This window comes from Corapipo altera, unplaced genomic scaffold (genome assembly GCF_003945725.1).
Source record: "Corapipo altera isolate COAL_440 unplaced genomic scaffold, ASM394572v1 23, whole genome shotgun sequence".
Taxonomy (NCBI): domain Eukaryota; kingdom Metazoa; phylum Chordata; class Aves; order Passeriformes; family Pipridae; genus Corapipo; species Corapipo altera.
Window position 1 is genome coordinate 273,842 of NW_020884878.1, and position 23,742 is coordinate 297,583.

The following is a 23,742-nucleotide window of genomic DNA, read 5'->3' on the forward strand; positions in this document are numbered from 1 at the left end:
TTGGGCTTTCATGTACTTAACATACTTAACAGACTGCTCTGCCTCAGCAATTCTCTCTTTTAGCTTAAACAAGCCCAGTTCTTTCAATTTTCCCTCTTAGATCGTATTTCCCAGACATCTGATCACTCTGGTCACTCTCCTTTGGGCTTTCTGCATTGCTCCTGAGGCGCTGTGCTCCAGACTGGACACCACCCTCCTCCCCAGACCATTTGCTGCATCATGCACACAAAACACGCATCACCATATCCCAGTGTGGCACCTGCTGTTTACCAACAGCAAAACAGCACAAAATCTGCAGCCCATGGTGGCTTGAATTTGACTTGTGTCCCTCAAAACCCCAGTCCTTCTCTGATGGATTCGTCTGGGGTTTCCCATCATGTGTTTTTGAAATTGTTCTTCCTGCTGAGATGCCCTGTCCCTGCATAACCTCTTCCTATTTATTCAGAATATTTATACAGGTGGCCAAGATCATTCTGATTTTTCATGGTATTCCTTGTAGTTTCCCAGTGCTAGATGTAGAACCTGGGAGAGGTCAGCCAATCTCCAAGGGTCTGGAAAGTGAAGCCAGCACACCAGGTCCTGCTGTGGCACAGAACTCCTCCAGGCACTACTCACATGGTGAAAGGTTGAACAGATTTATCTCTGCCTTGATAAATGGGGATTTCATGCCCTTCCGGCCAAGTAAAAAAAATAATTGAAAAATTAAAATGCATTCAAAAGCATTTTTAAGAACAATTATGTTGGTGTTACAGTTCAGCAGCCATTAGATGGGCTGGACCAGGAGGCAATTTGATTTTCACCAGTGACAGAGAACCAAGGTTACACTCCTGTTGACTGCATTAAATAGGTGCCCACAAATCCTACTTGTTGGTGCACTAGCTCTCAGTTTTAAAGGGCATTTTCAAGCTAGGAGTATTTATGTTGTTACTCTTCAGACAGCAATGTCAAAGAATAAGTCATAAATGCAGGGTTGAAATTAAGCCTACTGATTGCAGTGGTTTGTGTTTTTCCTGACATTAGCTGGAAGTGGAGCTATTGCAAAAAAAAATTCTGTCCTGTGGGAAAATTTCATATTATTTTCGATTTTCTTTTCATCTCAAATCAGGGGGAAACAGAAAACATTTCCATAGAGGAGAAAGCTCCACAGGAAAAACATTTGGAAATGCTGAAACACTTTGTTGCAGCAAATTTAGCAATGTCAGTAAAGATGGCAAATGACACGTGGTATTCCCTCTGTGTTGTTGAGCTGGAAGGGTGAATGCCTTTGCAAAACTAAACTAAGGATTCTTAATAATAATTTAAAAGTGAAAACATGCAGAAAAAAATTAACTATCTTCAGGAACCTAAATAAAAATAGCTGCCCTACATTTTTTCAGGAGAGAGGAATGACTTGTTGGAGTCTCAACCTGAGAGGCCCCACAAACTGAGTCACTGATGATGAAGCTGAGACCCCTTTGGAGCAGCCTGGCACTGCCTGGGCCTCAGCAGAACCAGACCTAGTTCAAATGCAGCTTTTGGGGACTGTTTATAAGACTCTTCACTGCACTGTGGACTAGTTGTCTCATCAACAAAGCAGTAATAAAGGTTTCTTACACCTCCCCAAAATGCAACCTGAGGAACAAGATCTTAGTCTTGCATTCTGCACTTTTCACTGACTCTTGGAAAGCAAAGGGAGATGTTGGCAGAGAGCTGGCCAAGAAAAAGAAAATAGAAACACACAGACATTATGAAGCAAGACTCCAAGTACAACAAACTACTAGTTCCAGTAAATGCCAAAGACCCAAATGGGTTATGGGCAGGGAAGGGGAAAACTGAGGACTAAGAAAGTGCTGGAAGATGTGGCATTTCCATTTCCAGCACGTTGCTTATATGCTGAAAAATCCCTTTTCTGCTCATTTAGCACAGCTGGAACATTGCTAAAATCAAACCCTCTCTGTGAAATATTTTTTGCAAATCAGCACAATCTGCAGCACATTTTTCTTCCCTTGTAGGGAGGGAGGCGTCGGGAGTTACCATCCGGCTGGGATGACACCTCATAGGAACAGTCAGAAGAAATTCCTAAAATCCTCGTTGCTGAAGCTCAGGCTCTGGCCAGTATCTCAGAGGGACTGTGTCCACACTCTGCTGACAGCTGCAGTCAGTTATCTGCAGGCTGAGGTGGGAAAACAGGCACCAGATTTTACGCAGATGTCAGACTAAGGGAACAAGTAGTAGAAGAAGGAGCGACTGAAGCTGCACTTCTGGGATCAATTCACAGAGCAGTGTAGAAACAGTTCATCCAGTGCAGATCACATCAGAAATTATCTTGATGACAAAGGAAAAAAAAATGAAGCTGTTCTGTGCGTCTTCCTACTCTTTAGGGTGCAATCAGAGCACATCTTCAGCATTGCTATTAGCATTCCTCCACCAAAGAAATCTCAGCAAAGCACTGAGCTCTCATTTTCAAAAGATGATGCTGGAAAGCTTCCCAGATTATATATTTTCCTCTTTAATTTATACCTCTGAGGATAATGCTAATCAAGGATGCAGCAAAAGTGGTGAGACATCCTCGGACCCGGGCTGATTTATTAACAGTGGTTGCATTATTCTCACTTGGAGAACGACGCTAGTATCCCATGCTTCCATAAAAAAAAAAAAAGTCCTGCTTGCTGGTAGGTTATCAAATACAAGCTGACAATGTACTTGCACAGCAGATATGCATAAGTGCATTGCACAGTATGATTCATCTGCAAAACATCCAGCATGCTAGAAGCTCATTTTAAAGTAGGTTAGAAGAACGATTCATTAAAAAGCAAGAGCAGAGAGAAAGGAGGGGGAAAAAAAAGAAACCCAAACTCTAAAATCTCCTGCTGGGAATGATACATTTTCTTCTCACTCTTTGTTCAACCCCCTTCTCCTCACATTACTTTTGAATAGAGTTTGGATGTCATAGGGATGGACAACCATGTAAAAATACATGTAGCTAGACAAATATTACAAATGCCATCTTCCAGGCCTGGCAAATCTACCAAATATTCCAGGGATTATACATGGTCTGTTTAGCACGTTCAAAGTGGAAGGAGATTGCATATATTTCACAGAGCATAAATCCCCAGGCCTGTCTCCTTAGCTCTGACCTGAACTTCTACTACACAGACACTGGATTATAAAGGCTAATGTCAAAAGGACTTTCAAGAAAAAAAGGACTCCCAAAATGGCAACTGGCTTTTACTATGATAACTGCTCAGATAATCCGCCATAATCTCCAGTAGTATTTTTTAGGATAGGAAAAAAAAAACAACAACCAAAAAAACGTACATGACATGGCAATTCTAAAATAGAATAAAGGACCTCACAGGCCAGAATTAGTGCTTTTAAAATGGAATTTATGTGTATTTGGAATAAATGTCCTGCTATAAAAGCAAATGTAGGCAAGATACATTTCTAAACACTGGTGCCAGCCAAATGAGGTGAAATATATGAGTTGATTTCAGAATAATTTGAAAATATATTTTTATTAATATTATTTTAATCTGTGTATCTCTTGCAGAAAGATTTTTTTTGTCTGATGACAAGTATCTAAAAAAATTTAAATTTCAGTCCTTTCTCCTGGCAGCAGCAGAGGTAAGTATGCATTTTCAAAAGCAGGGTTTGTATGAAAAAATAAACCAGGTTTTACTCAGTGACTCCACATCTGTCCATGTGATCAATTAACTGTTTGCTTGACTTTTCAGTTCTGTGTGAAATATAAACACATTAAACACACATGAAACTTTTTACATAGAGAATTAGATACTAAATACTAAGGATCTCCAGAAATCCTATCTTGCCAGAAACAAAGATACCACTTACAGCCATTTTGCTATAAGGATTTAATTAAATTCATAAGCAGAGTTACTGCCCAGAGGATCCAACCCTCCCTTTTTTTTTGTAAACAATATGTTCAGAGGAGATGACTCCTCTGGGACTTCTCACTCTCACACATCATCTTGGAGCTTCACCTTTGGGCCCAACACCTTTCCTGCAAACTAATTACAGTCTGAGAATTGCAGATTACAAATACAGACTTTCAGGATAACCAGGAAGTTCTGAGAAATGAATTCTACATTCAACCCCAGTGATCATTTGCTAGAGCAGTAGAGAAATCAGCAACTGTGTAAATACTGCATTATGTCTCTTTATAAAGAACTGTAAAAGCTGCGAAAGAGAGGAATCAGCCTCAGCTTTAGGTCAGCCCTACATCAAAGGCAACTGCCTCAATTAAAGTTTAGTGCACAGCAGTACTGCAGTTTAGAGCATTTGGTCAATGATATTTACCAAAGCTATAAACCTTTGTAATAAAAAGGGAAAAATCCCCCAACCCATCAAAATGGCAAACATGGTACATCCTAAGACAGAGATGAGTGCTAGCCAGAAGATTAAAATATTGTGATACACATTTTTATAACTTTTCTCAGGGGCAGCAGGAGACATTTCCCTTTTTACTACAGTCGGCAAATAACAAATGATTGCTGCTCCTATCACACAGCTACACCTGCATGGAGCAGTTCAGCTTCCAGTTCAGCTGAAGTGCACATTTAATTTCCAGCGTGTTGCATCGTGCTTCACTGCTGAAGTCAACAGGAATGAAAATATCCTGCAATGCAAAACATTTCCTACGCACACGAGCAGCAAGTGCATCTCTTTTGCCTCCACATTAAGGACATCAAGGGAAAGACCTAATTAAGACTGATTGGAATTCAGACCCCTCCATGCTCCAGTAGTCAGCGGAGATATGGTGCCTGTGAAACCTCATTGCCCCCTCGCAACAAAGCACATGGAATGCTGCTCAGGAGATGAGAGGAGAGATGAGACACTGCTCCCCAGGTCTGCTGGTTGCAGGTTTTCACCTCCCACTCTGGACGTGGCCTTAGTGCATGTTCTTCACGCAGGGAGAAGGATGCAGCTGACCTGAATATGGGTGAACACTTCCACAGTGGTGGCAGATTTAGAGCAACTTTTAGGCTGTGCTCTGGATCCAGCCCTCTGCCCTGCCAATGATAAATAATTTCCAAGCAAAGCTGCTCTGCTGGTTATGAGTGCATCAGGACCTACATGGGGTGAGGGACTCCCCACCCCTCTGACATACAATGCTGTTTGTGGTGTGCATGGGCATCCTCCCTGCACCAGCCTTGCTACCTCCTACTTAGGGGATGGGATTAGGCCTGTAAATGGCAGAACTCCCTTGCTGATCACAACCCATAAATGCAGCCTGTCTCTCCAGCAGTGCTTTTACAGACGCCTCTGAGTGCTCTTGGGAGCAGTGTGGAGGGGATCAGGCTCAGCTGAAGAACATCAGCACAAACTCTGATGGCTCGGGCTGTCTGCAGCCCTTCTCCAGACAGCTGTGCTGCAGAGACTGCCTGGGGTGAGGATTTTCAGGGGTGAGGATTTTCAGGCTGTTTGGTCGTGCAGCCAGTGACTAGCGCAGTGCAGGCGAAGCTGGGGATGTCATTCAGATCTGTAACTTCTGCATTTGTGGCTTTGGAATGTGCTTCCATGGGGTGAGGGACAGCACCCCGGGGCTGTGTTTGGGATACAAAGCAGTGGCCAGACACTGTGCCCTGGTGCTGTGTTGTGTTTCCTCCTCTTCAGCCACGGGGCTCACCCAGGGGCACCCACATGTGCACCCGAGACGTGGAGTGATATTTGCACAGAAAAAAACCCTCAGAGACAAGCACAAGATCCCCAGGGGCTGGCAGCAGGAAGATTTCCAGCCTGACAAGGCTGACCCATACATTTGCTTTTTACTGGCTGCAGTTAACAAGCCCTTCTATGTCTTATTAGAAACAATAAATCAGCTGCAGTTAATAAATTCAGCACTGCTGAAAAAGTAAGCCATAATTCACATCCTGAATGGCACAGTAAAGCCTCAAGATGACATAACTCCGAGGGTCTGCAGAGTCACCCCGGTGCAGAAACCATCCTTTGATGAGCATCCTCCCCTGCTCCATCCTCACCTGTACCCAGGCAAACACCCCACTGCAGCACTGCATCCAGGATGGGAGTCACTCTATTCGAAGGACATGTTGGGAATGCTGCAGCTGGTAGTGGTAATTGTGTTGAAATAATCTCTGAAGAACCAGCCACCTTTTCCAACACAAGATTTCATGACTGTTACAGGCTGTATCAAGGGCAGGCGACTCATTACAGCAGTGAAAGAAAGATTCAAATACCTCTTATATCAGCTGTTATTTAAATAAAGATGGAAAAGCCCACTCTTTAGGAATATTAAAGACAAATATTGAGATAGCACCTCAATATTTGAAAGAGACAGGCTTATGAAGGCTGTAGTAATTTCCAACAATTTTTATTCTCACCGGGACACATACAATGGATCAAAATAAACAACAGCAACATTATAAAGACTTTCGCTCCAAGTTTTCAATGTATTTAAATGTTATTTTTTACAGTGCTGTCATGAGGTAGGTAAGTGCTGGTGCCTTCATTTTACACACAAGTGACCTGAAGCAGTTTAGTCTAATGGGTAATAAAGCCAATTTATCCATGATACATCTTCTAATTAATTTACCCCTAAATTCAGCAAAACACATGCTCACCTTTATGCATGTGCTTAAGACTATCCTAATTTTTAATAGCAGTTAAGAATGTGCTTATGTTCCATATAATTAGGATCTTAAATACTTGATTGAAACAAGGAGGACTGAAAAAGGTGATTAAGGTCCCTTCTATTTCGAATCTTGTTTTGCAAGTGAGTGCCAAGAATTTACTCTCACTGTTTGTTGGAGATACGAGGATCCGTGGAGGAATAGACTGATCCTAAATCAGAAGTGTCTTAAAAGAACAAGAAAACTAAATGTGGGGTGTGTTCCTGAGTGCTGAATCATGCCAAGTCTACAGAAGCATGTACATTTACTTTTCCTAAATTAGAAAACTAATAACAAATATTGCTTCATTACTTGAAATGTGGTTTGCTATGTGAGGGCTGACTTTTCTTTTGCAAAAAACAACAAACAGCCCAACAATAAGAACACCCAGAGTTTTTTAAGCAGTCTTGATCTGGCAGAACATGAAAAACAGACACAAGGACATAACTGCTGTATTAAAAATGAAAAAGCTTAGTATGTACTTGGCCCATTTTAGAGGTACTGACTACTCAGGAGGGAAAGTGAGGCAATTTCCTAAGAAGTCACCCATTTAAAAGTCTCCATTCCCTGTTGATGATGTGGATCTGTGGCACAACTCCTTGAGTATTTCAGGAATTTTGAGCTAAAACACAGGTAAACAAAGTAATTAGGTCTTGGGGCCAAAACAGGTCTCAGGGCTTAAAGCAGAGCCTAACACTAGTCCTGAGCATCACGGGCCAATCCAGGCCACACAACTGGGCCGGCACTGTTTTGTGGGACAGTCTCTGAGGACATGATAAACAGACCTGTGGGATCTGCCCAAACTTTTCCAGGAGGGCTGAGACAGAGGCAACACACATTTGCTGGGATCACCATCTGCAGACAGATAGAGAGCACGTGCTGAGTGTACATGTACTGCACACTGTAGCTTTGGGGGGAAAAATAAGGCATAAAACATGTCATTGAATGGCATTTCCAGAGCAGCAGAAAAAAGGAGGCAGAGGTGCCTCCCAGGACCCTCAGACCAGTGAGATATAATGAACCACTGAGCCCAGGGGAGACTCACAGCCCAGAAAATACCGCAACATGCCAAACCCAATGCTTGCCGCAACTGGGACATCCAAAGCCTCTCCCCTCCAAGCCGTTCTCCTCCTCCTCCCCAACCTGTCCTCCTCAGTTTCTTGCCTATAAATAAAACATTTCATTACTGAGTGATGAAGATTAAAATAAGGCAGGTGAGTCACCCTCCCTGGTACTACTTTGCTCTTTCATCTGCCTCATCATCATCCTCAACCTATTTGCAGCCCTGAAGGCTGAAGAGAACTCATCAGTGTGAAAGCCAATGCAGGGATGGAGCTACCTGCATTCCTGTTGGGAACAGGGCAAAACCAGCTGCATTTTGATCTGTATGGAGTTGAGAATTACATTGCTGCACAGATTTTAAACCAGGAGTTTTTATGCACCTCTGAGTGCACCCTCAGATGCAGAGCACTTGCTGAAGGAGCCCAACAGGAGCTGTTGCTCCTACTTTACTTAACTGGGAATAGAAGATGGTATTTCAATAGGAATTTTTTTTTAATGGAATAGAGGATGGTATTTCAATAGAATTTTTTTTTTTTTGATGGCTGACTGTGGGCTTTGGCCATCTTGTCAAGCTTCATGAGTATTACAAAAACAGAAAGATCCAAGAAAAATCCACTGTGTTCCTGTCCCTCTCTGCAAAATCTGCTTGCACTTACAAAGCCCTGGGGAATGCAAAGAGCCTCCATCAATCTCTGCCACCTTCACTCAAAACCAGTAGATCAGAAGTTCTGAGTGACTAATCCAGGGAGCAGAGAAAAAATAAATTCAATCCCCTAAATCAGAAAGGACTAAAATGTCAATAATAGAATTGGCTTGAATAGATACTCTTCCAAAGTGAGACTGAATCTGGCCTCAATTGGCTAAATCTGAGCAAGATTGCCTAGCAGCTGAGGATATATTTCCAAACATCTGCTGACATGCTTAGGTTAGTGAATCCACCAGATCTAGACTTTCTACAGCAACATGAAAAAATCAGGGTTTGGACTGTGGCCTTTACAGTGCACGTGGCCTTGAGCAGTAAATTGCCATGGATGCTCAGGGAGTGGAGCTCTTGACAAAGCACAGTACCTGGAAAGGGAAAGGGATGGGAAGGCCACAAAGAGCCAGTTGCCTTGGGGAACCTGCTGTTTGTTCATGATCTGACACCCCAAAAAGTGTCAGTGCCAAACCCAAGTAGTGCAGACATGCATGTTCATACCCCCTTCTCTCCACCCAGATGAACCATTGAACTCTCATCTGCCTCAAAACCATCAAAAACTTCTTTTATGCTGCGGTGTAAAGGTGTCAGTAACTCACCCTCTCCAGTAACAGGAGAGAAACAATAAACTGATATTTACAGGTGATTGTGTTATCAGTACAAACACAGTCTTTTGCCAGGAGCACCTCAGTGCAGTCCCGTGTGGGCAGGGGGTTGGTGGGTTAGCTCATGGTGAGAGCATGCAGCTACACAGCACATACCTTCAAACTCAACTTCTACAAATAATGTGAATTATAAAGATGCTTTTTAGATGTCTTTACTAAAAGCAATGAGCCTGGAGAGTCTGTCCTTTACATGGATCAGCAAGAGCCAAGTTTGCACATGGTCTTGGGTGCAGTATTTACATCCATCAGGGAATGAAACACTCTGGGGATCTGGTATCTCACTGCTCCTCAGCAGGCAGGGGCTGTTCCTCAACTCATCTGCCTCATCCAAGCAGCTTCTAGTCCCTCCTTTCCACCTCTCCTCACTGGCACATACCACATGGGTGCTGTTCAGTCCCATAAGCACAGGACTTTTGTGCCACTGAGGCACCCCAGGGGACCTGGCTGCTGTTCCAGAAGGGTTCCCATGGGCCATATTTGCCATTCCATTGTGTCCCTGTAGAAGTGTCCCGGTTATTAATGCCATCCCCTGTGACACTGGCCACCTCTCCTTTGGGCAGCTGGATTCCACATGTGAGGTCTCTTTGGAGGCAGCTGGAATGAGCCAGGATTGCCAGGGATGTCCTGACTGCTACAGCCTGTCTGATGGCAAAGAGCATCCTGGAGTGAGGAGCAGCAGGCAGGGTTCACTGGCAGCAATCTCAATCTCACCTACATGAACATAGGGGCATAACACCACTGCCTAAATCACCTTACAGAACCCCATCAATGCACAACATTGCCCACAGCTTCCGAGATCCTTCCACAGGAATCATCATTTTTATGACTTTCTGCCCTATTCCCACTCTTTTTTCCCCTAAGCACACCTTGCACCATGGAGGTACAGTCTGTTCTTACATTTTGCCACTTCTCTGGAGGAAACCATATGTATTTATCCTGGGGAATGCCTGGTAGCCTGTGTAATATTTTTGAAAATAATTCTTGTCAAGGGATTTTAATCACTGTTGATGTATAAAAATGAAATAACAGAATCTATGACCAGATGGTGTGTTGGGTGGCATGGGGCTCTCTTCACCAACATGCAACTGCTCACCAGCCTTTCAGGACCACTTCACTCACCAGTCCTTGCAAGAGCTCCCTGCAATCTCCTCTCAATCCTGAAGCAAATTAATTTTTGGGAAGGAGAAAAACTCCGCATTTGAGGGAGAGAAACATTTTCAGCAAAATCCAGGGGCCAAGTATAAGGGCAAGAGAAACAGCTTTGTCCCTGCCCAGAAGCTACTGGAATTATCTTCACTGGATCTCTGCAGGAGGAGAAGCCAGTGTGGGGTCTGCAACTTCTCACTGCCCTGACTTTGCTTGTGAAACCTCTGAGCTTTCCACTCTTCGTGGGAATTTTTTCCTGCAGTCTCAATCATTGCCGATTTTGGTTGATCCAGAGAATGGGGAGTGAAATCCATTGCTTTTCATCATTCAGAAACCACTCACAAGGTTCTGACACAAAGCCAGCTTGGCTCAAAGCTGGGCCCACAGCCAGCATGAAAATATTCCTGAACCTTTCAACAATCCCTGGCTGGTTTTCAAGCTTAAAACAAAAGCCAAGATCAGGGAAAGTTTGCAAATTTTTAGGTTGTATAAGAAAATTTCTGTACAACCTGTGATAAATTCCCACCATTTACTTTCAGTTATTTTCATGCTGGGAGAATCTCTCAAGACTCCAAACCCTGCTTTTGCCTCAGAAAGCATAACCATATTTTTCACGGAATAAGACTGGTCTGATAGGTATGGAGGAAGATATGGGATGTGCTGGGAAGCTACCTGAAAAACATTCTGTCCAGCTCGCTCTTGTTTGGATGGATTGCTCATTGTCTCAAGTGTCCCCAGATGGCCCATTGTACAAGGAGTGCTCGAGTTTATGGCAGCCTGTGTCAGTGTCATAAAAAGCTGGAGCTGGGTATCTCCTGCTGGGTCCATTCCTACAGCTTAGAAACAGGCAGGAATCCCTTTCCAAGCAGGAGAATTAGAGAGTTTTCTGAAAAACTTGACCGTTTTAGGTGTTCAGCAATGTTACAGTCTTCTTATCCAGAAACTTATGAATACTTAGTCACACAGAGAGAGCAGAGAAATTATTTACTTCCCTGGTTGAGGGGAGCAGGAGCTGTTGGTCTCTGGGTGGTGTGGAACAGAAATACAGATGCTGCAGCCACAAACAGAGACAGAGACTGCGTGCGCAGGACTGCACTGGTGGGGATGCTGCTCTGTCTGCCATGGTTGGCTAGACATGCACACAGCCACACAACAGTCCTTTATTGAACAGGGAGAACAAAATGGGAAATGTTTAAAGCACATTACTACTCTTATGATATCGCTAATTTGACAGTCTGACAGCCCACGGCCAGCAAACACCAATAAAGGTCTGTATCGCTCACTTTACCTCCACCTTGACACAGTTTGACACATGCAAACGTGTCTAAACCCCCTTTGCAGAGGATTGCAAAAGCTGGAAATTTTCTTTGCTTCTCTTTCTCTTTTCTTTCTTCTTTCTTTTCTTTCTTTTTCCTTTTTCTTTTTCTTCTCTTTCTTTTTTGCCTATCCAATCTGCATTTTATAAGTGTTGATCTACAGATCAGGTTAAGCCTGAAGAAGCCTTCATTAAATGTAAGCAGTATCACAGTGATTCCATTTAATGGGGATCTACACAATTTAAGAGACCACCCCTCTTTGTTCTGTATGCTAAGATTCAGCATGGCCATATTTTCATCCATCAGTGAACAAAAAAATCTGACAAGATTCTTTTCCCCCTTCTTTGTGTCATTATGCTGTTGAGGCAACTCTACCTGGAGCCCCCAGTCCTGCCCCTCTCTGCACACTCTCAAACAGCCTCACATTGCCAGCCATCTGCCTGTCTCTCCAGTAGAAAGTCACGTTTCACAACCTAACACTCAGCTCAGCGAATGAGCAGCACATCAGCAGATTAACTGCCTGCCCAAAGCTACAAAACAGCAAAACATTTCCCACATCAGCTGATGGGCGTTAGATCCCATTTTACTACTCGACTCAGTCGCATCAAGCAGACAGAAAAGCAGCAGGGAAACATCCATGTTGAGAGCACACACATGCACCGATGCACACTCAGACCCTGGAAAGCCACATGTATGGGCATCAGCAGAATGGCACATGTAGACACTCAGGCTGTGCTGTTTCTGGCCAGCTACTCTTTGTGCTGATTGACTGAGGGGATTAGAAAGGACTCAGCCCAAAAACGCAGTTTCTAATGCTCCTGCAGCTATTGCATAACAGAGATCGATTCCCGTCCCAAGCCCTGATCCTCAACTTACTCAAGACAAGTTTAATGCTTCAGGCTGTATAATGGAAACATCTACTTCCCAGTGAAGAGGAATCTAGATGGGATGCATCAGCTCCCTCAGGGCTGTTTGGATATTTGGCTGTTTGGGTTCTCTGACAGGCAGCAATGGAAAAGAAAGTAAGAAAGTGGCACCAAGAAGGAAAGAGAGTCATTTTCCCCCAAGCATTTCTACCAGGAGATACAGGAAGCTGAAGCCCTCTTGGGTTCATTAATAGAGGTATACCTGCTACCAATACAACTGCTAAGGGAAACCAAGGGAAATCGAACACTTCCCAAAAGTAAACTGAAAATCAGTGAACCTGCAGACCCTCAACTAAATGAAACTGAAGCCAAACACACCTCAAAAGCCAAAAGGAGGAAAACGCAGCAACCAAAAAGTCCACAATTAAATGAACAAGTCTCAAAAGCATGCAGAAAATGTACAAACACTTCAGAATGGGCACTCCATTAAAAGCTGCATGCTGAAATAACATAAGAGGCCACGCAGGAATAAGAGGCCAAGAGGCACCCAGGTGCATGGGGAATGGTTGAAGTAACTCCTCTGAGATCTGTCACTCCAGGTGCGAACAGGTGTGCGACAAACGAGGACAGAGCCATATCAAGTCGAGTGAAATCAAATGGCCTCCAACATTTGACTGAAATCTGAGTGTCCCGTGTCTAACAAACTGCAAAGAGCTTTAGGGAACTTGGCTGGCTCCTGCATCCCCCCTCCCCCACATCAGCAAAAAATAACTATTTGCAAAGGCCGCAATTCCTCGTAATTTTCTATTTTCCTACATGCTCTCACTAACTCCTTAGTAATGTTTCCAAGCAGCCAGGCTGGGAGGAGAACATAGGAAGGGATAGAAACGAGACAACCAAGAGATGCTGTTGCCAGGGCCCCTTTGTTGAGCATCTCTGGGTACCCCTCGCCTTTTACCTGGGGATGCAGTCGCCATGGTAACGGGCGGGTGTTCCCTGGCGGAGCCAAAAACCAGCTGTTCCCGCTGCTGAGCCCCGTCGCCATCCCGCAGCGGAGCCCCAGTTGCATACTGGTCCGCCCCGTCCGCAGCCCAGTGCCCGCCAGTGCCCGCCAGCAGCAGGTCCTGGGGGTCCGGCGGGGCTGACATGCTGCCTGCAAGGCGGCCGCTGATCTCCGGCTCTCGGGATGCAGCGGGAGCCACCGAAGGAGCTGCGGTGGCCGCCGGGCTCGACGGTGCTGCGGCCGCGCTGGAGTGTGGCCGGCTGCGGGGACCGGGAGCCGCCGCTGCTGCTGCTGCTGCTGTTGCTGTTGCTGTATCTCCACTAGCGCTTATTACGCAGGTGAAAATGGCTTGTTAGTTGGAGCCTTCCAGCCCTTGCGTCACCCTGTGGCTGGCATATCACAGGGCAGGAATCTGCCAGCCGGGCTGCTGCTCTCCCCCGTTTAACTGCTTCGGCAGGGTAGGCATCGGCTTGTGTGGATAAGGGAAGAAATGCTCCCCTTCCAGGCGGGCACACGCCTCCCTCTCCTCTCCTGCCGCCCCCCTCTCGGCGCGCATCCCCCTCCTCCGCATCCCTCCGCTCCAGAGCATCCCGCAGGCGCCGCAGCCGGGCACGGAAACGCGCCCGCCGGGAGAGCCGCCGGCTCCTCCTGCACCGCCGGGCTCGGCGGAGAGGGCACACAGCCCTCAGCGAAGCGCACCCTACAATCACCCCATTCCTGCCCGTCTCGGCCAGCCCCTGACCCAGCGAGAGAAGCCGCGTTCTGCTCCTGGGTTTGTTTACCCTGTTGGCTCCTCTCTGTTTGCAGCCCCGCCGGAGATATGATCACAGCTTATTGCATCTAAATGACAGTTGTCAAAATAAACTCACAGCAGGTGCCTGTGTGCCTTTTTTCCCCCCCTTGCCTTGTCTTTCTGTTGTGCCATTGTATTTGCTTACTTTCTCACGGAGGAAATGTGTGCTCACCAAGGTGATGGGAAATGTCAGGGATCCTGGCTGTTAGTGAAAGCAGCAGCAGCAGCATGAGATACAGGGAAGGTGAAAGCACAGGGCAGGATCTGTGCCACTTCTGAGGTGAACTAGAAACAAGTTTCCTTGCCATCCTTTTACACACGGGAAAATGGACTCAGGTAAACGGTGTGGGATCATTCCTGCATTGCACAGAGCTCTGGCACTGACAGGTCAAAGAAACTAACTCTGCCTTGTAGAAGGACCTCTCTCATGCCATGTGACAGGTTAAGCTACAAAGTGGACAGTAATTGCCCCAGCCAGACTTCGTTCCCAGCTGCTTGTTGCAGCAGCAGATCTCCAGCTGTGATCTTTATGTCACAGTGTCCATAGGCAGGCGTCAGACCCTCTACAGCTCCAGCAAGCTTGTGCCTGGGTTTGAAAACTTAACATGTTTCCACTTCTTCCAGGCAGGAGGGGAGGAAATCCAGGGTAAGCCCACAATGCAAGGTGAAAAGCCTCAGAAGAAGCCCTGAGCATTTGCATTTGTGTTATCTTTGCAGGGAATTGTCATCCTTGTCCTCACTCCAGTCCAGAATCTATTTTTGGGAGCTGTCCTGCTGCTGCCTGAGTCATAGAATTAGAGGATCATAGAATGATTTGGATTGGAAGGGACATAAGAGACCATCTAGTTCCAACCCTCTTGCCATGGGAAAGGACACCTTCTGCTTGACCAGGTTGCTCAAAGCCCTATCCAGCCTGGCCTTGAACACTTCCAGGGATGGGGCATCCATGACTTCTCTGGACAACCTGTGCCAGTGCCTTACCACCCTCATAGTAAAGAATTTCATCCTAAAATCCAATAAAACTACTCTCAGTTTAAGAACATCCCCCCTTGTTCTATCACTCCATAACCTTGTAAAAAGTCCATCTTTCCTGTGGGTTCCCTTCAGGTACTGGAAGGCCACAATTAGGTCATCCCAAAGCCTTCTCCTCTCCAGGATGAACAATCCCAATTCTCTCAGTGTTCTAGTCCATGCTGTTCAGTCCCACCTCACCAGGGCCCTTCAAATGTGGGTTCCTACACCCAGGGAGGGGACCAGGGATGGGAATGTCCTTCTGAAGGTCTGCAGCCAAAGGTGCAAGTGGAGCAACATGCTCCAGGTTAGCCAAACCACATTAGAAGTGAAGTGAACGCTGTGAATGCTCAACATAGAATGGTTTGGGTTGGAAGGGACCATAAAGAACACTTAGTTCTAACCCCCCTGCCATGAGCACGAGCACCTTCCACTAGACCAGGTTGCTCCAAGCCCCATCCAACCTGGCCTTGGACACTTCCAGGGGTGGGGCAGCCCCAGCTTCTCTGGGCAATGTGTGCCAGGGCCTCACCACCCTCAAAATGAAGAATATGCCCATGCTCATTGGATTTTCTTTATTTCAAGGTAGGACATATTTGCTGCACATCAGTAGCAATGGTTTCAGTCATCATGTTTGTATTGCCAAATCCCATACCTAGGGCTCACCTCATGAGCAAAAGAGATTAATTTTCCTAATTCACGGTTCCTCCTTTGACACGTACCATGTCATGCATCTGATGATGATTCTGGAAAGATTCTGATGACTTCAAAGTTCCTATTAATGATGTTAATAATATACAATACAGTATTTTTTCAAAAATATGTCTTCCCATAGATCTGAATACATATCCTTGGTCAGATTTTCTAGTTTTCTGTTGTGTCCATCCCTCTCTGAGGCTCCCTGTGATACTATTTGTGCGAGTGGGCAATGGACTGAAGTGCTCAGGAGAAGGCCTGTAAGAGCATTGAGCCCCTGACAGCTTTGCTTGTGTGAGCAATATGTGATCACAAAGGTCTTCTGATAATGCAGCATCATCAGAATGTGTGCACACCAGCTAGGAATGATTCATTTCTGCAGACCAAAAAGGTTATCATGGTCTGAGGGCTGCTGGCACTAACGCAGACAGTGTTACTACAGTAAAAGAAGAAAGAGTGTGGACTGTATGCTCTGCTTATTGAATAGAAATGTGGACAAGCAGGAACCAGCAGTGTACCCATGTGGCCAAGAAGGCCAGTGGCATCCTGCCCTTTATCAATGACAGTGTGGCCAGCAGGACCAGGGAAGTGATTGTCCCTCTGTACTTGGCAGTGATGAGGCTGCACCTCAAATCCTTGGTTCAGTTTTGGGCCCCTCATAACAGGAGAGACATGGAGGTGCTGGAGTTTGTCCAGAGAAGAGCAATGGAGCTGGGGAAGGGTCTGGAGAGTGAGTCATGTGAGGAGCAGCTGAAGAAGCTGGTGGTGTCCAGCTTGGAAAAAAGGCGGCTTGGGTGGACCTTCTCACTTTACAACTCCCTGACAGGAGGATGGAGCCAGGTGGGGGTTAGGCTCTGCTCCCAGGGAACAAGGGACAGGACAAGAGGAAATGGCCTCAAGCTGTGTCAGGGTAGGTTCAGGTTGGACATCAGGAAGAACTTCTTCACAGAAAGGGTTGTCAAGTGTTGGAATGGGCTGCCCAGGGAGGGGTGGAGTCAGCACTCCTGGAGGTGTTTAAGGAAAGGCTGGATGTGGCACTTAGTGCTGTGGTCTGGTTGACAGGGTGGTGATCAGTCAAAGGTTGGACTTAAAAATCTTGGAGGTCTTTTCCAAACTTAATGATTCTATGGTTGTAAGTAAATAAAGAAAGTAAAGAAAGCTTTTTGCTTTAGGGATCTACATTGTATCTCAACCCAGGACTTTATTTTACCAGTTCCTGTACAGTCCTCAGGTGACCTGGAACAGTCTCACGCAATACAGTCAGCTCTGTTTGCCTCCACATAATATCAGGTGGGAAACTGAGGTCTGATTTCAAGCCTTGGATACAAATCCTGAGCTCCTACTGACCAGGCGTAGTACACACATTTCTGATAGCAAAGCTTTGGTTTACCAGGATGAGGGGGGAAACAGGAACAAGAGAAATACTCAAAAAGCTTGATTAATAGATTTTACTGTACAGAAACCTCTAAACTTGGCATAACCTGAGGCTGTCATGTATGAAGTTACTTTACAGGAGTTTTAAAGATTATCACAGGAAGATCAGGCTGGATGAAGATTTAATCAAATATGTGCTTAAGAGAGGTGTGAGTTTAAGTAATATTCAGCACAAGGAAAAAGCTGAATTTTTCTATTTTCATTACACATTTTCAATGCATTTACAAAAGCTCCTGGTAGTTTGTATTGTATTATGCAGCAAACTGACTTGTCCAGGGCTCATCTATCTCTGCTCATTGGTATTTAATTATCTTGATCTACCCTTTGGACATTATAAGCCTCTGAATGTATGAAGTCTGAAAATATAGACACACAAATTGCTTCCCTTTCCATTATAGCCCTTTGTGTTTTGGGCTGCTGCATGCTGCTGGGTCAGAGTGACTTTGAACCTCGAGGGGATTTGTGGTCTCAGATGTAACATTACCAGCAAAGAGCATAGAACCTGACATGGTATATCAACAATTCAGCAATAGAAAAAATCATCTCCTTGTCCTTGAGGATTTATTCTTGAGGTTTTAGAATAAATGAATTGCAATAGGAAAGAGCAAAGGGGAAAAAAAGAGGCTTCTGACATAAACAGTAAAATGAAGGTAAGTAAAACAACCTCCACTACCCCATAGAAAAGACTTCAGCACTGTAGCAGCTACAGTCTGGTTTTCAATTCACCACATCTGTACTGCAGACCACCTGCTTTCCATGTGTCTCACATCCTCTCCCTCAAACAGGCAAACCTCTGGGAGATTATGACAGCACTGGGCTGGCCAGTGTGTGTGATTTCCCTTCCAGAGCATGTGATCAGACCCCATTTTGGCACAGGTAGGAACCCCAGGAGCCATGCTGTGGGGTAAATCAGGCATATACCTGCCCTATAAAGCACAGAGTGATATTTGATCTCCCAAAAAAAAGGCTGGAAACCTGATGAGAGTAATGACTCCTCCTGGGAAAGCCAAACTACTCAAAGCTGTCACTACAGAGAGGCAAATTACATGAGACAAAAGGTGACCTTTCCCCACAGCAAAGGCCATCCATCATCTTTTAATCCACCAAGCAGCCTTTGCATAGTGGTCCTTCTGAGAGAGTCCCTTGGACCTTTTGTTTTCACACCTTCTCCCTCTCCATCCTCATAAGCTCTGGCAATTAAACAGGGCAGGGCAGCCTCTCCAAGGTCCTTGCCCTCTGCTCTTCCCACTGCTACAACTGCCAAGGCCAGTGCTCCAGGCCTGTTTGGAAACACGTACCTCAACCTCCTACTGAGCTTCAAGGCATCATCTACCTCCCCAACTCTCCCACAGCACTCCTGGGACCCACCACATGGGCTCCTATCCCAGCACAGATTTGTAATCTGGAGTAAATTGCTGCACCACCCAGTGGGTCTTAGACCCCACTTTGGTCCTGAAAGCACAAGCTTCCCAGTGCCAGGAGAGTGGGCTAAGTCCAGGAAAGACAGAAGTTTGAGTACAGGTGTAATCACAGCCTTCCCAGGCAGTGTGGGGTGTGCTCTCCTTCATAATGAATGGCTGCAGAGATGAGAAGGTACTCTGTCCAAAACAGCAGCCCTGGAAAATGATCTCCTGGAGAGTCCCACCTCTTACCACATGCTGTAAAATGGAGAGACTGGTTCAAGTGGGGCCTTTAGTAAGTTCAATTTCAAAAAGGCCGAACTCTAAATAGGAGCATTTTTACTGCATATTGTGTAATTTAACCCCCCTTCACTTTCCAAGCTCACAGCCTCAGTTTTTAGCAGACAATTCATTGCTCTGAGGTTCCCCTGGCAAAGTACAAAGTCCCTGCCTGGCCCTTTAATTCCCACATCATGAGAGAGCTTTCAGCATCTCTAGCCCTCCAGTTGTAATGAAATGTGATTAAAGGTGGTGCTTTTCCTGGGTAAGCCTGACTGACTGCTCTGTCCTTCATCCCCCTCCACATCAACAGCTGCTCTAGGAGCAGTGAGGATTACCTCTGTTTCTCTGAAAAGAGAGTTTTACAAGGAAATCTGGTGACAGGAGCTTAAACAGCAAAACTATTGCACACATGATCCAGCACAGGCATGGGGTGGGTGTTTAGCAAGTGTCAGACAGGAGGAACCCAATGGGCCTCTGATGAACACGGCCACTTCCCCCTTCCTCCCAGCTTCAACCTCTCTGTAGAGAAAGAGAGCTGAGCAGAGTAGACAGGTGAGTAGGTGGGAGGTCTGTATATGCAAGATACATCAGTAGTGGCCTAGTTTCAGCAGTGCTTGGTAGCTGGATTGCCATCCAAGTGTCTGAAAGGCGCTGTAGTCACCTCTAGAATATATGTCTATTGAAATGACTCCTCCTCCAGGAGCCTGAATCTGAATCCATGATTTTACCTTAAGAAATTATTTGCAAGTATATCCTCTGTGGGGCAGCAAGGTCTGGATGCTATTGCAAGTGTTGTTCATGAGCATCTTCAAAACAGTAATATTTTTCTCTTTTTACAATGCTTGTCCTGGCAGCCCAGCCCAGGGTTATTAAAAAAAAAGCATTAGAATTTGTCCTGTAGAGATTCCCAGCTGCTTCTTTAAGCTCTGGCAGAGCAGTTTCAGAGGCCAGGCATCGCTGAGAAAAATGTTCACACTGGCACCAACGGGTCTGGTGCTGCTTAATTTCACTGTTAATGATCCAGCTGAAAAGAAAGTATGAGACAAGAGAGTCTGTGTGAGCTCTGAACAGATCCTACAGTGACCAGAAGTTTATGTGGTTTAATACTGGTAAAACAGTGAAAGTAAAATAAAAATAACTACAATAAAAACATCCACAAATTTTCTTCCAGGAGAAGCTGAAGAAAGTGAGGCAAAGGTCTAGCCAGAATTGTATCCATCATCAGATAGTTAGGTTGGCACCCAAAAGGTACAGCCAGAGATGCAGAAACAGGGTCTTTTTTTATGAATTCTTATTCCCTTGCATTACATCAGAAGGCATTTGTGCACAGAGTGCTCTGTGCACTTACACAGCTCCTCAGCAAGTCCATTAGGGGTTGGCTTTTGAGCCCTGATTTATGCTGATACATGCCTTTATCAGACTCTGAGTGTTGATTATGTACCATTAGCACATCTCCGGAAACTCAGAGATACTAAAGATTACAGCTTGTGAGCTGGAGGAAACAGAAATGGTTTTCATTTGTAATTTATCATGGCACACAGGGTATCAGAGACTCAGCCTATGGAGATAAAACCTACAATCACTTCTAAAACCAACAAGAGATTACTGCTTTTAGTGTAACTGAGTGGCACATCCACCATCCCTAGGACCCAGAACTGCTGTAATATGAAAATATTGACAAAATTGCAGTGATAGGGAACACATGTTAGATAAAAACAACGCTTTGTTCCCAGAGATACCTCTAAGCAATTGTCACCTCAGGGTAATCAAGGCTTCTAAGATTGCTATGAGGATATCTGTGTGCATGCCATTGGTTCATTTAAAGATACGGTGCCCATAGGTAACTTGAGAGATCAAATCTAATCTCAGTGGTCTTAGGACAGATAAGTTTGAATACGATAAAACTGAACATTGCAATAGCTGTCTCAATGTAACCTTGATAGCTGGGACTCATATTCCCTTAATGAGCAACATACTTGCCTTTTCTTCCATTTTTATAGCACAGACATAATTTTCTTGTTTGTATACAAATGACAATCAAGAACTCCTTTACAGCAGCCACTGGGGCCAATCCATAAATCCAAATCAGGCTCAGAACTCCCCATTTCTAACTATTCACTTATTTATTTCATATGAGAAGAAGTTACCTGAGCAAGAGGCCATTGCCTGTTGCCATTGCCTGTCAACCCTGAGCACACCTACTCTGCCTCAAAATAGACAGTAAATAATGGATGAGTCCAGCTGCCCTTTGGAGCTGGCTCTACCTTCCTGAAGGTTGGGTGTTATGACAGTGAACACTTAACAGTTAGGCTGCAATACTGAACACAACCCTTTCCTAGTCAGTGCCCCCATCCCCCATCTATGACACGAGAATTGCAAAGCCCTGCAGTGCAAAGTCAAACACAGTCCTGAGGGATTTGGATGTTGGAGACTCACAGATGTCTGAGTCAGGCAGGATTTGTGTTTTGTCAGTGTGAAGCCAAACTAAAGTTGTTCTGAGAACTGTAATCTATTTTTTATTAAATTCATGAAATTAAACTCCTGTTAACAGGAGTGCCATACAACCAGGCTCTATTTAACATTTGTAATTAGTCCCATTGACTTCAAAGAATCTGTTTTTGTATAATATTTGCAGGGTTGGGATTTGGTTTTGCATCCAATTGATATATCATTTAGCACTTGATATCAGCCCTTCAAAGGGAACATTATTGCTTTATATTTCAAAATCACTTTGTAGTGCATTCTGTATATCTTATTATTCAAATAGGAGAGAACAACCTGCAAATTCTCACCAGCTCTAGTCATCTGTGGCTTTATTTTGTGAATTAAATGTCTGTGATGAACACAAGGCTACATTCCCCAAACTCTAGCTGATGTCAGTGCTGAAACAGCAAAACCAGGCAGGATTAATCCCTGATATAAATAACCCCTAAAATCATCAATTTTTATTCTCTGCCCTTTGCAGTGGAGTCAGTAGATGAGTAAATATGTCTGATTACTTGTTTTTATAACTTTTGGCATGTTCTTTTCTTAATGTAACTGGACTTCTACAAAAAAATCAAACCTGAACTGAAAGCAGGGCTCTGCTAGTTTTACATGAACAGCTCCATTGTATAATTAAAGTCATTCTCGGCCAAAAAAAAAAAAAAAAAAAAAAAAAAAGGTGAAATCAGATCCAGGGCCCTCTGGTGGATTGTGAAGAAATTGTTATCTTCCTTAAAATGCTGAGATGAATCGCTGCCTTACAAAGCTCAGAGTTTGTATCAACATACAACCTTTGCCCTTTAACATTAGCTTTATGAAAACAGAACTACAGATTACAGCTCATCTCTGTGACGACTCACAGGCAACGTTACAGGGAAGGTTTCCCAGAGTAAGGCATAAAGAACCTGTCCAAGAAGGAAAAAACAACCCATTCACTGTAATTTCTTTATCTGAATGCTTATCAACTCATTACAGCTGAACACCACAGAGGAATAGATAAGAAAACAGAGGCAGATCAGAGCCAGTGAAAGACTCTGTAAGAGGAAATGAGCTTTTGACCTTCACACAGTTTAGGGAGTTGGCAAGAAAAATTCAAGCAAGTGGAATGAGTTGAATATTTTCTGTGCTTTACACTTGGAAGTCTTACCAACCCTTCCCTAAGGATTACCCTCCCTTCAAATGCTGGAAAGACCACATATTCTCACAATCCTTTCATCTACCCTAGGCAGCAGAAGTTTTGTGAGGTCTAGGACCTCAATCAACAAAGAAAACTGGAGATGGGCTCTAGAGGAGGGGGGGAAGTGAGATAACTGGGCTCCCAGGACAGCATGAGCAAGGATAACTCCGAATGGAAAGACGATTGTGATGCTAAAAGGAAGCATTCCAGGTCAGCAGTGTCTCTGTTCAGCTGTTAGTAGAACAGTTTTCACAAGCTCTTTCTGGACAGAATTAACCTGGAAACCACGATTGATTCCTTCCTCCATGTCATGTACAGAAGCTAAAGAAGCTTCTGTAAAAGGTTGGAATCCTGGAAAGCCTGCCTTTCCAGCCAGTGGTGATGAGATCAAAATGACATGAACAGATAGTAAGTGACCATATGATTCCACATAGAGTTGAAAACTAAAAAGCTGAGAAGAGGCTACTTGAGGTTTGGCTTGTAGAAACAGGGAGGAACCATTTGTAATTCTCGGTTTTTCTGACTTCTCAGAACTTTCTTAGCATTTCCTTCTTGCAGCTGTATTAAACTCCTAGGTTATTTGCCTTTGTGCTCATTAGTGGTGGATACATGGGTTTTTTTTTTTTGCTGCATCTTTAAATGTTCCCTGTTCTGTATAAAATAAGTTTTGAAATAGTTTTGATTAATATAATCACTTCTGTGAAAGTTAAACATTTTAAATGACACTATCTTAAAATAGCGGTTTGGATTCTGGATTTGCATTTCCAACTCCCAGTTGAAGCAGTTCAGCAGAATCAGTAGGAGGTAGTTCATGATTCTGAACTTATATTTTCAGTGCTGAAAGTATTGCTGTCAGGGTTTTGTCCAGCTCTGGTATTCTCAGTATTGAAAGTTACTTCCAGTGAGATCATGAAAAAGAAATGTGAGAACCTGAAGTCTTTTTTACTTTAATTATTCATCTGCTGCTCTTGGACAGAGCCCAGAATTTCAATGCTTTTAGCAATTTGATTTTGTATTAAGGATAAAGGGTAACTGCTTGACATCTGTTGTGTAAGTGGGCATGGTCGGATACTAAATGCTCCCA

At 44.5% G+C, this 23,742-nt stretch overlaps 1 protein-coding gene across 1 annotated transcript in view; it reads right to left on the reverse strand.

Moving 5' to 3' along the window:
• RTN1 (reticulon 1) overlaps positions 1–13,886 on the reverse strand; it is a 118,324-nt gene extending 104,438 nt beyond the window's left edge. Inside the window, exon 1 of the mRNA XM_027637702.1 lies at positions 13,337–13,886. Within this exon, the coding sequence (XP_027493503.1) occupies positions 13,337–13,526 (190 nt within the window). The 5' untranslated portion in view covers positions 13,527–13,886. The remainder of the gene's footprint in view (positions 1–13,336) is intronic.
• Positions 13,887–23,742: the final 9,856 nt, after the last annotated feature.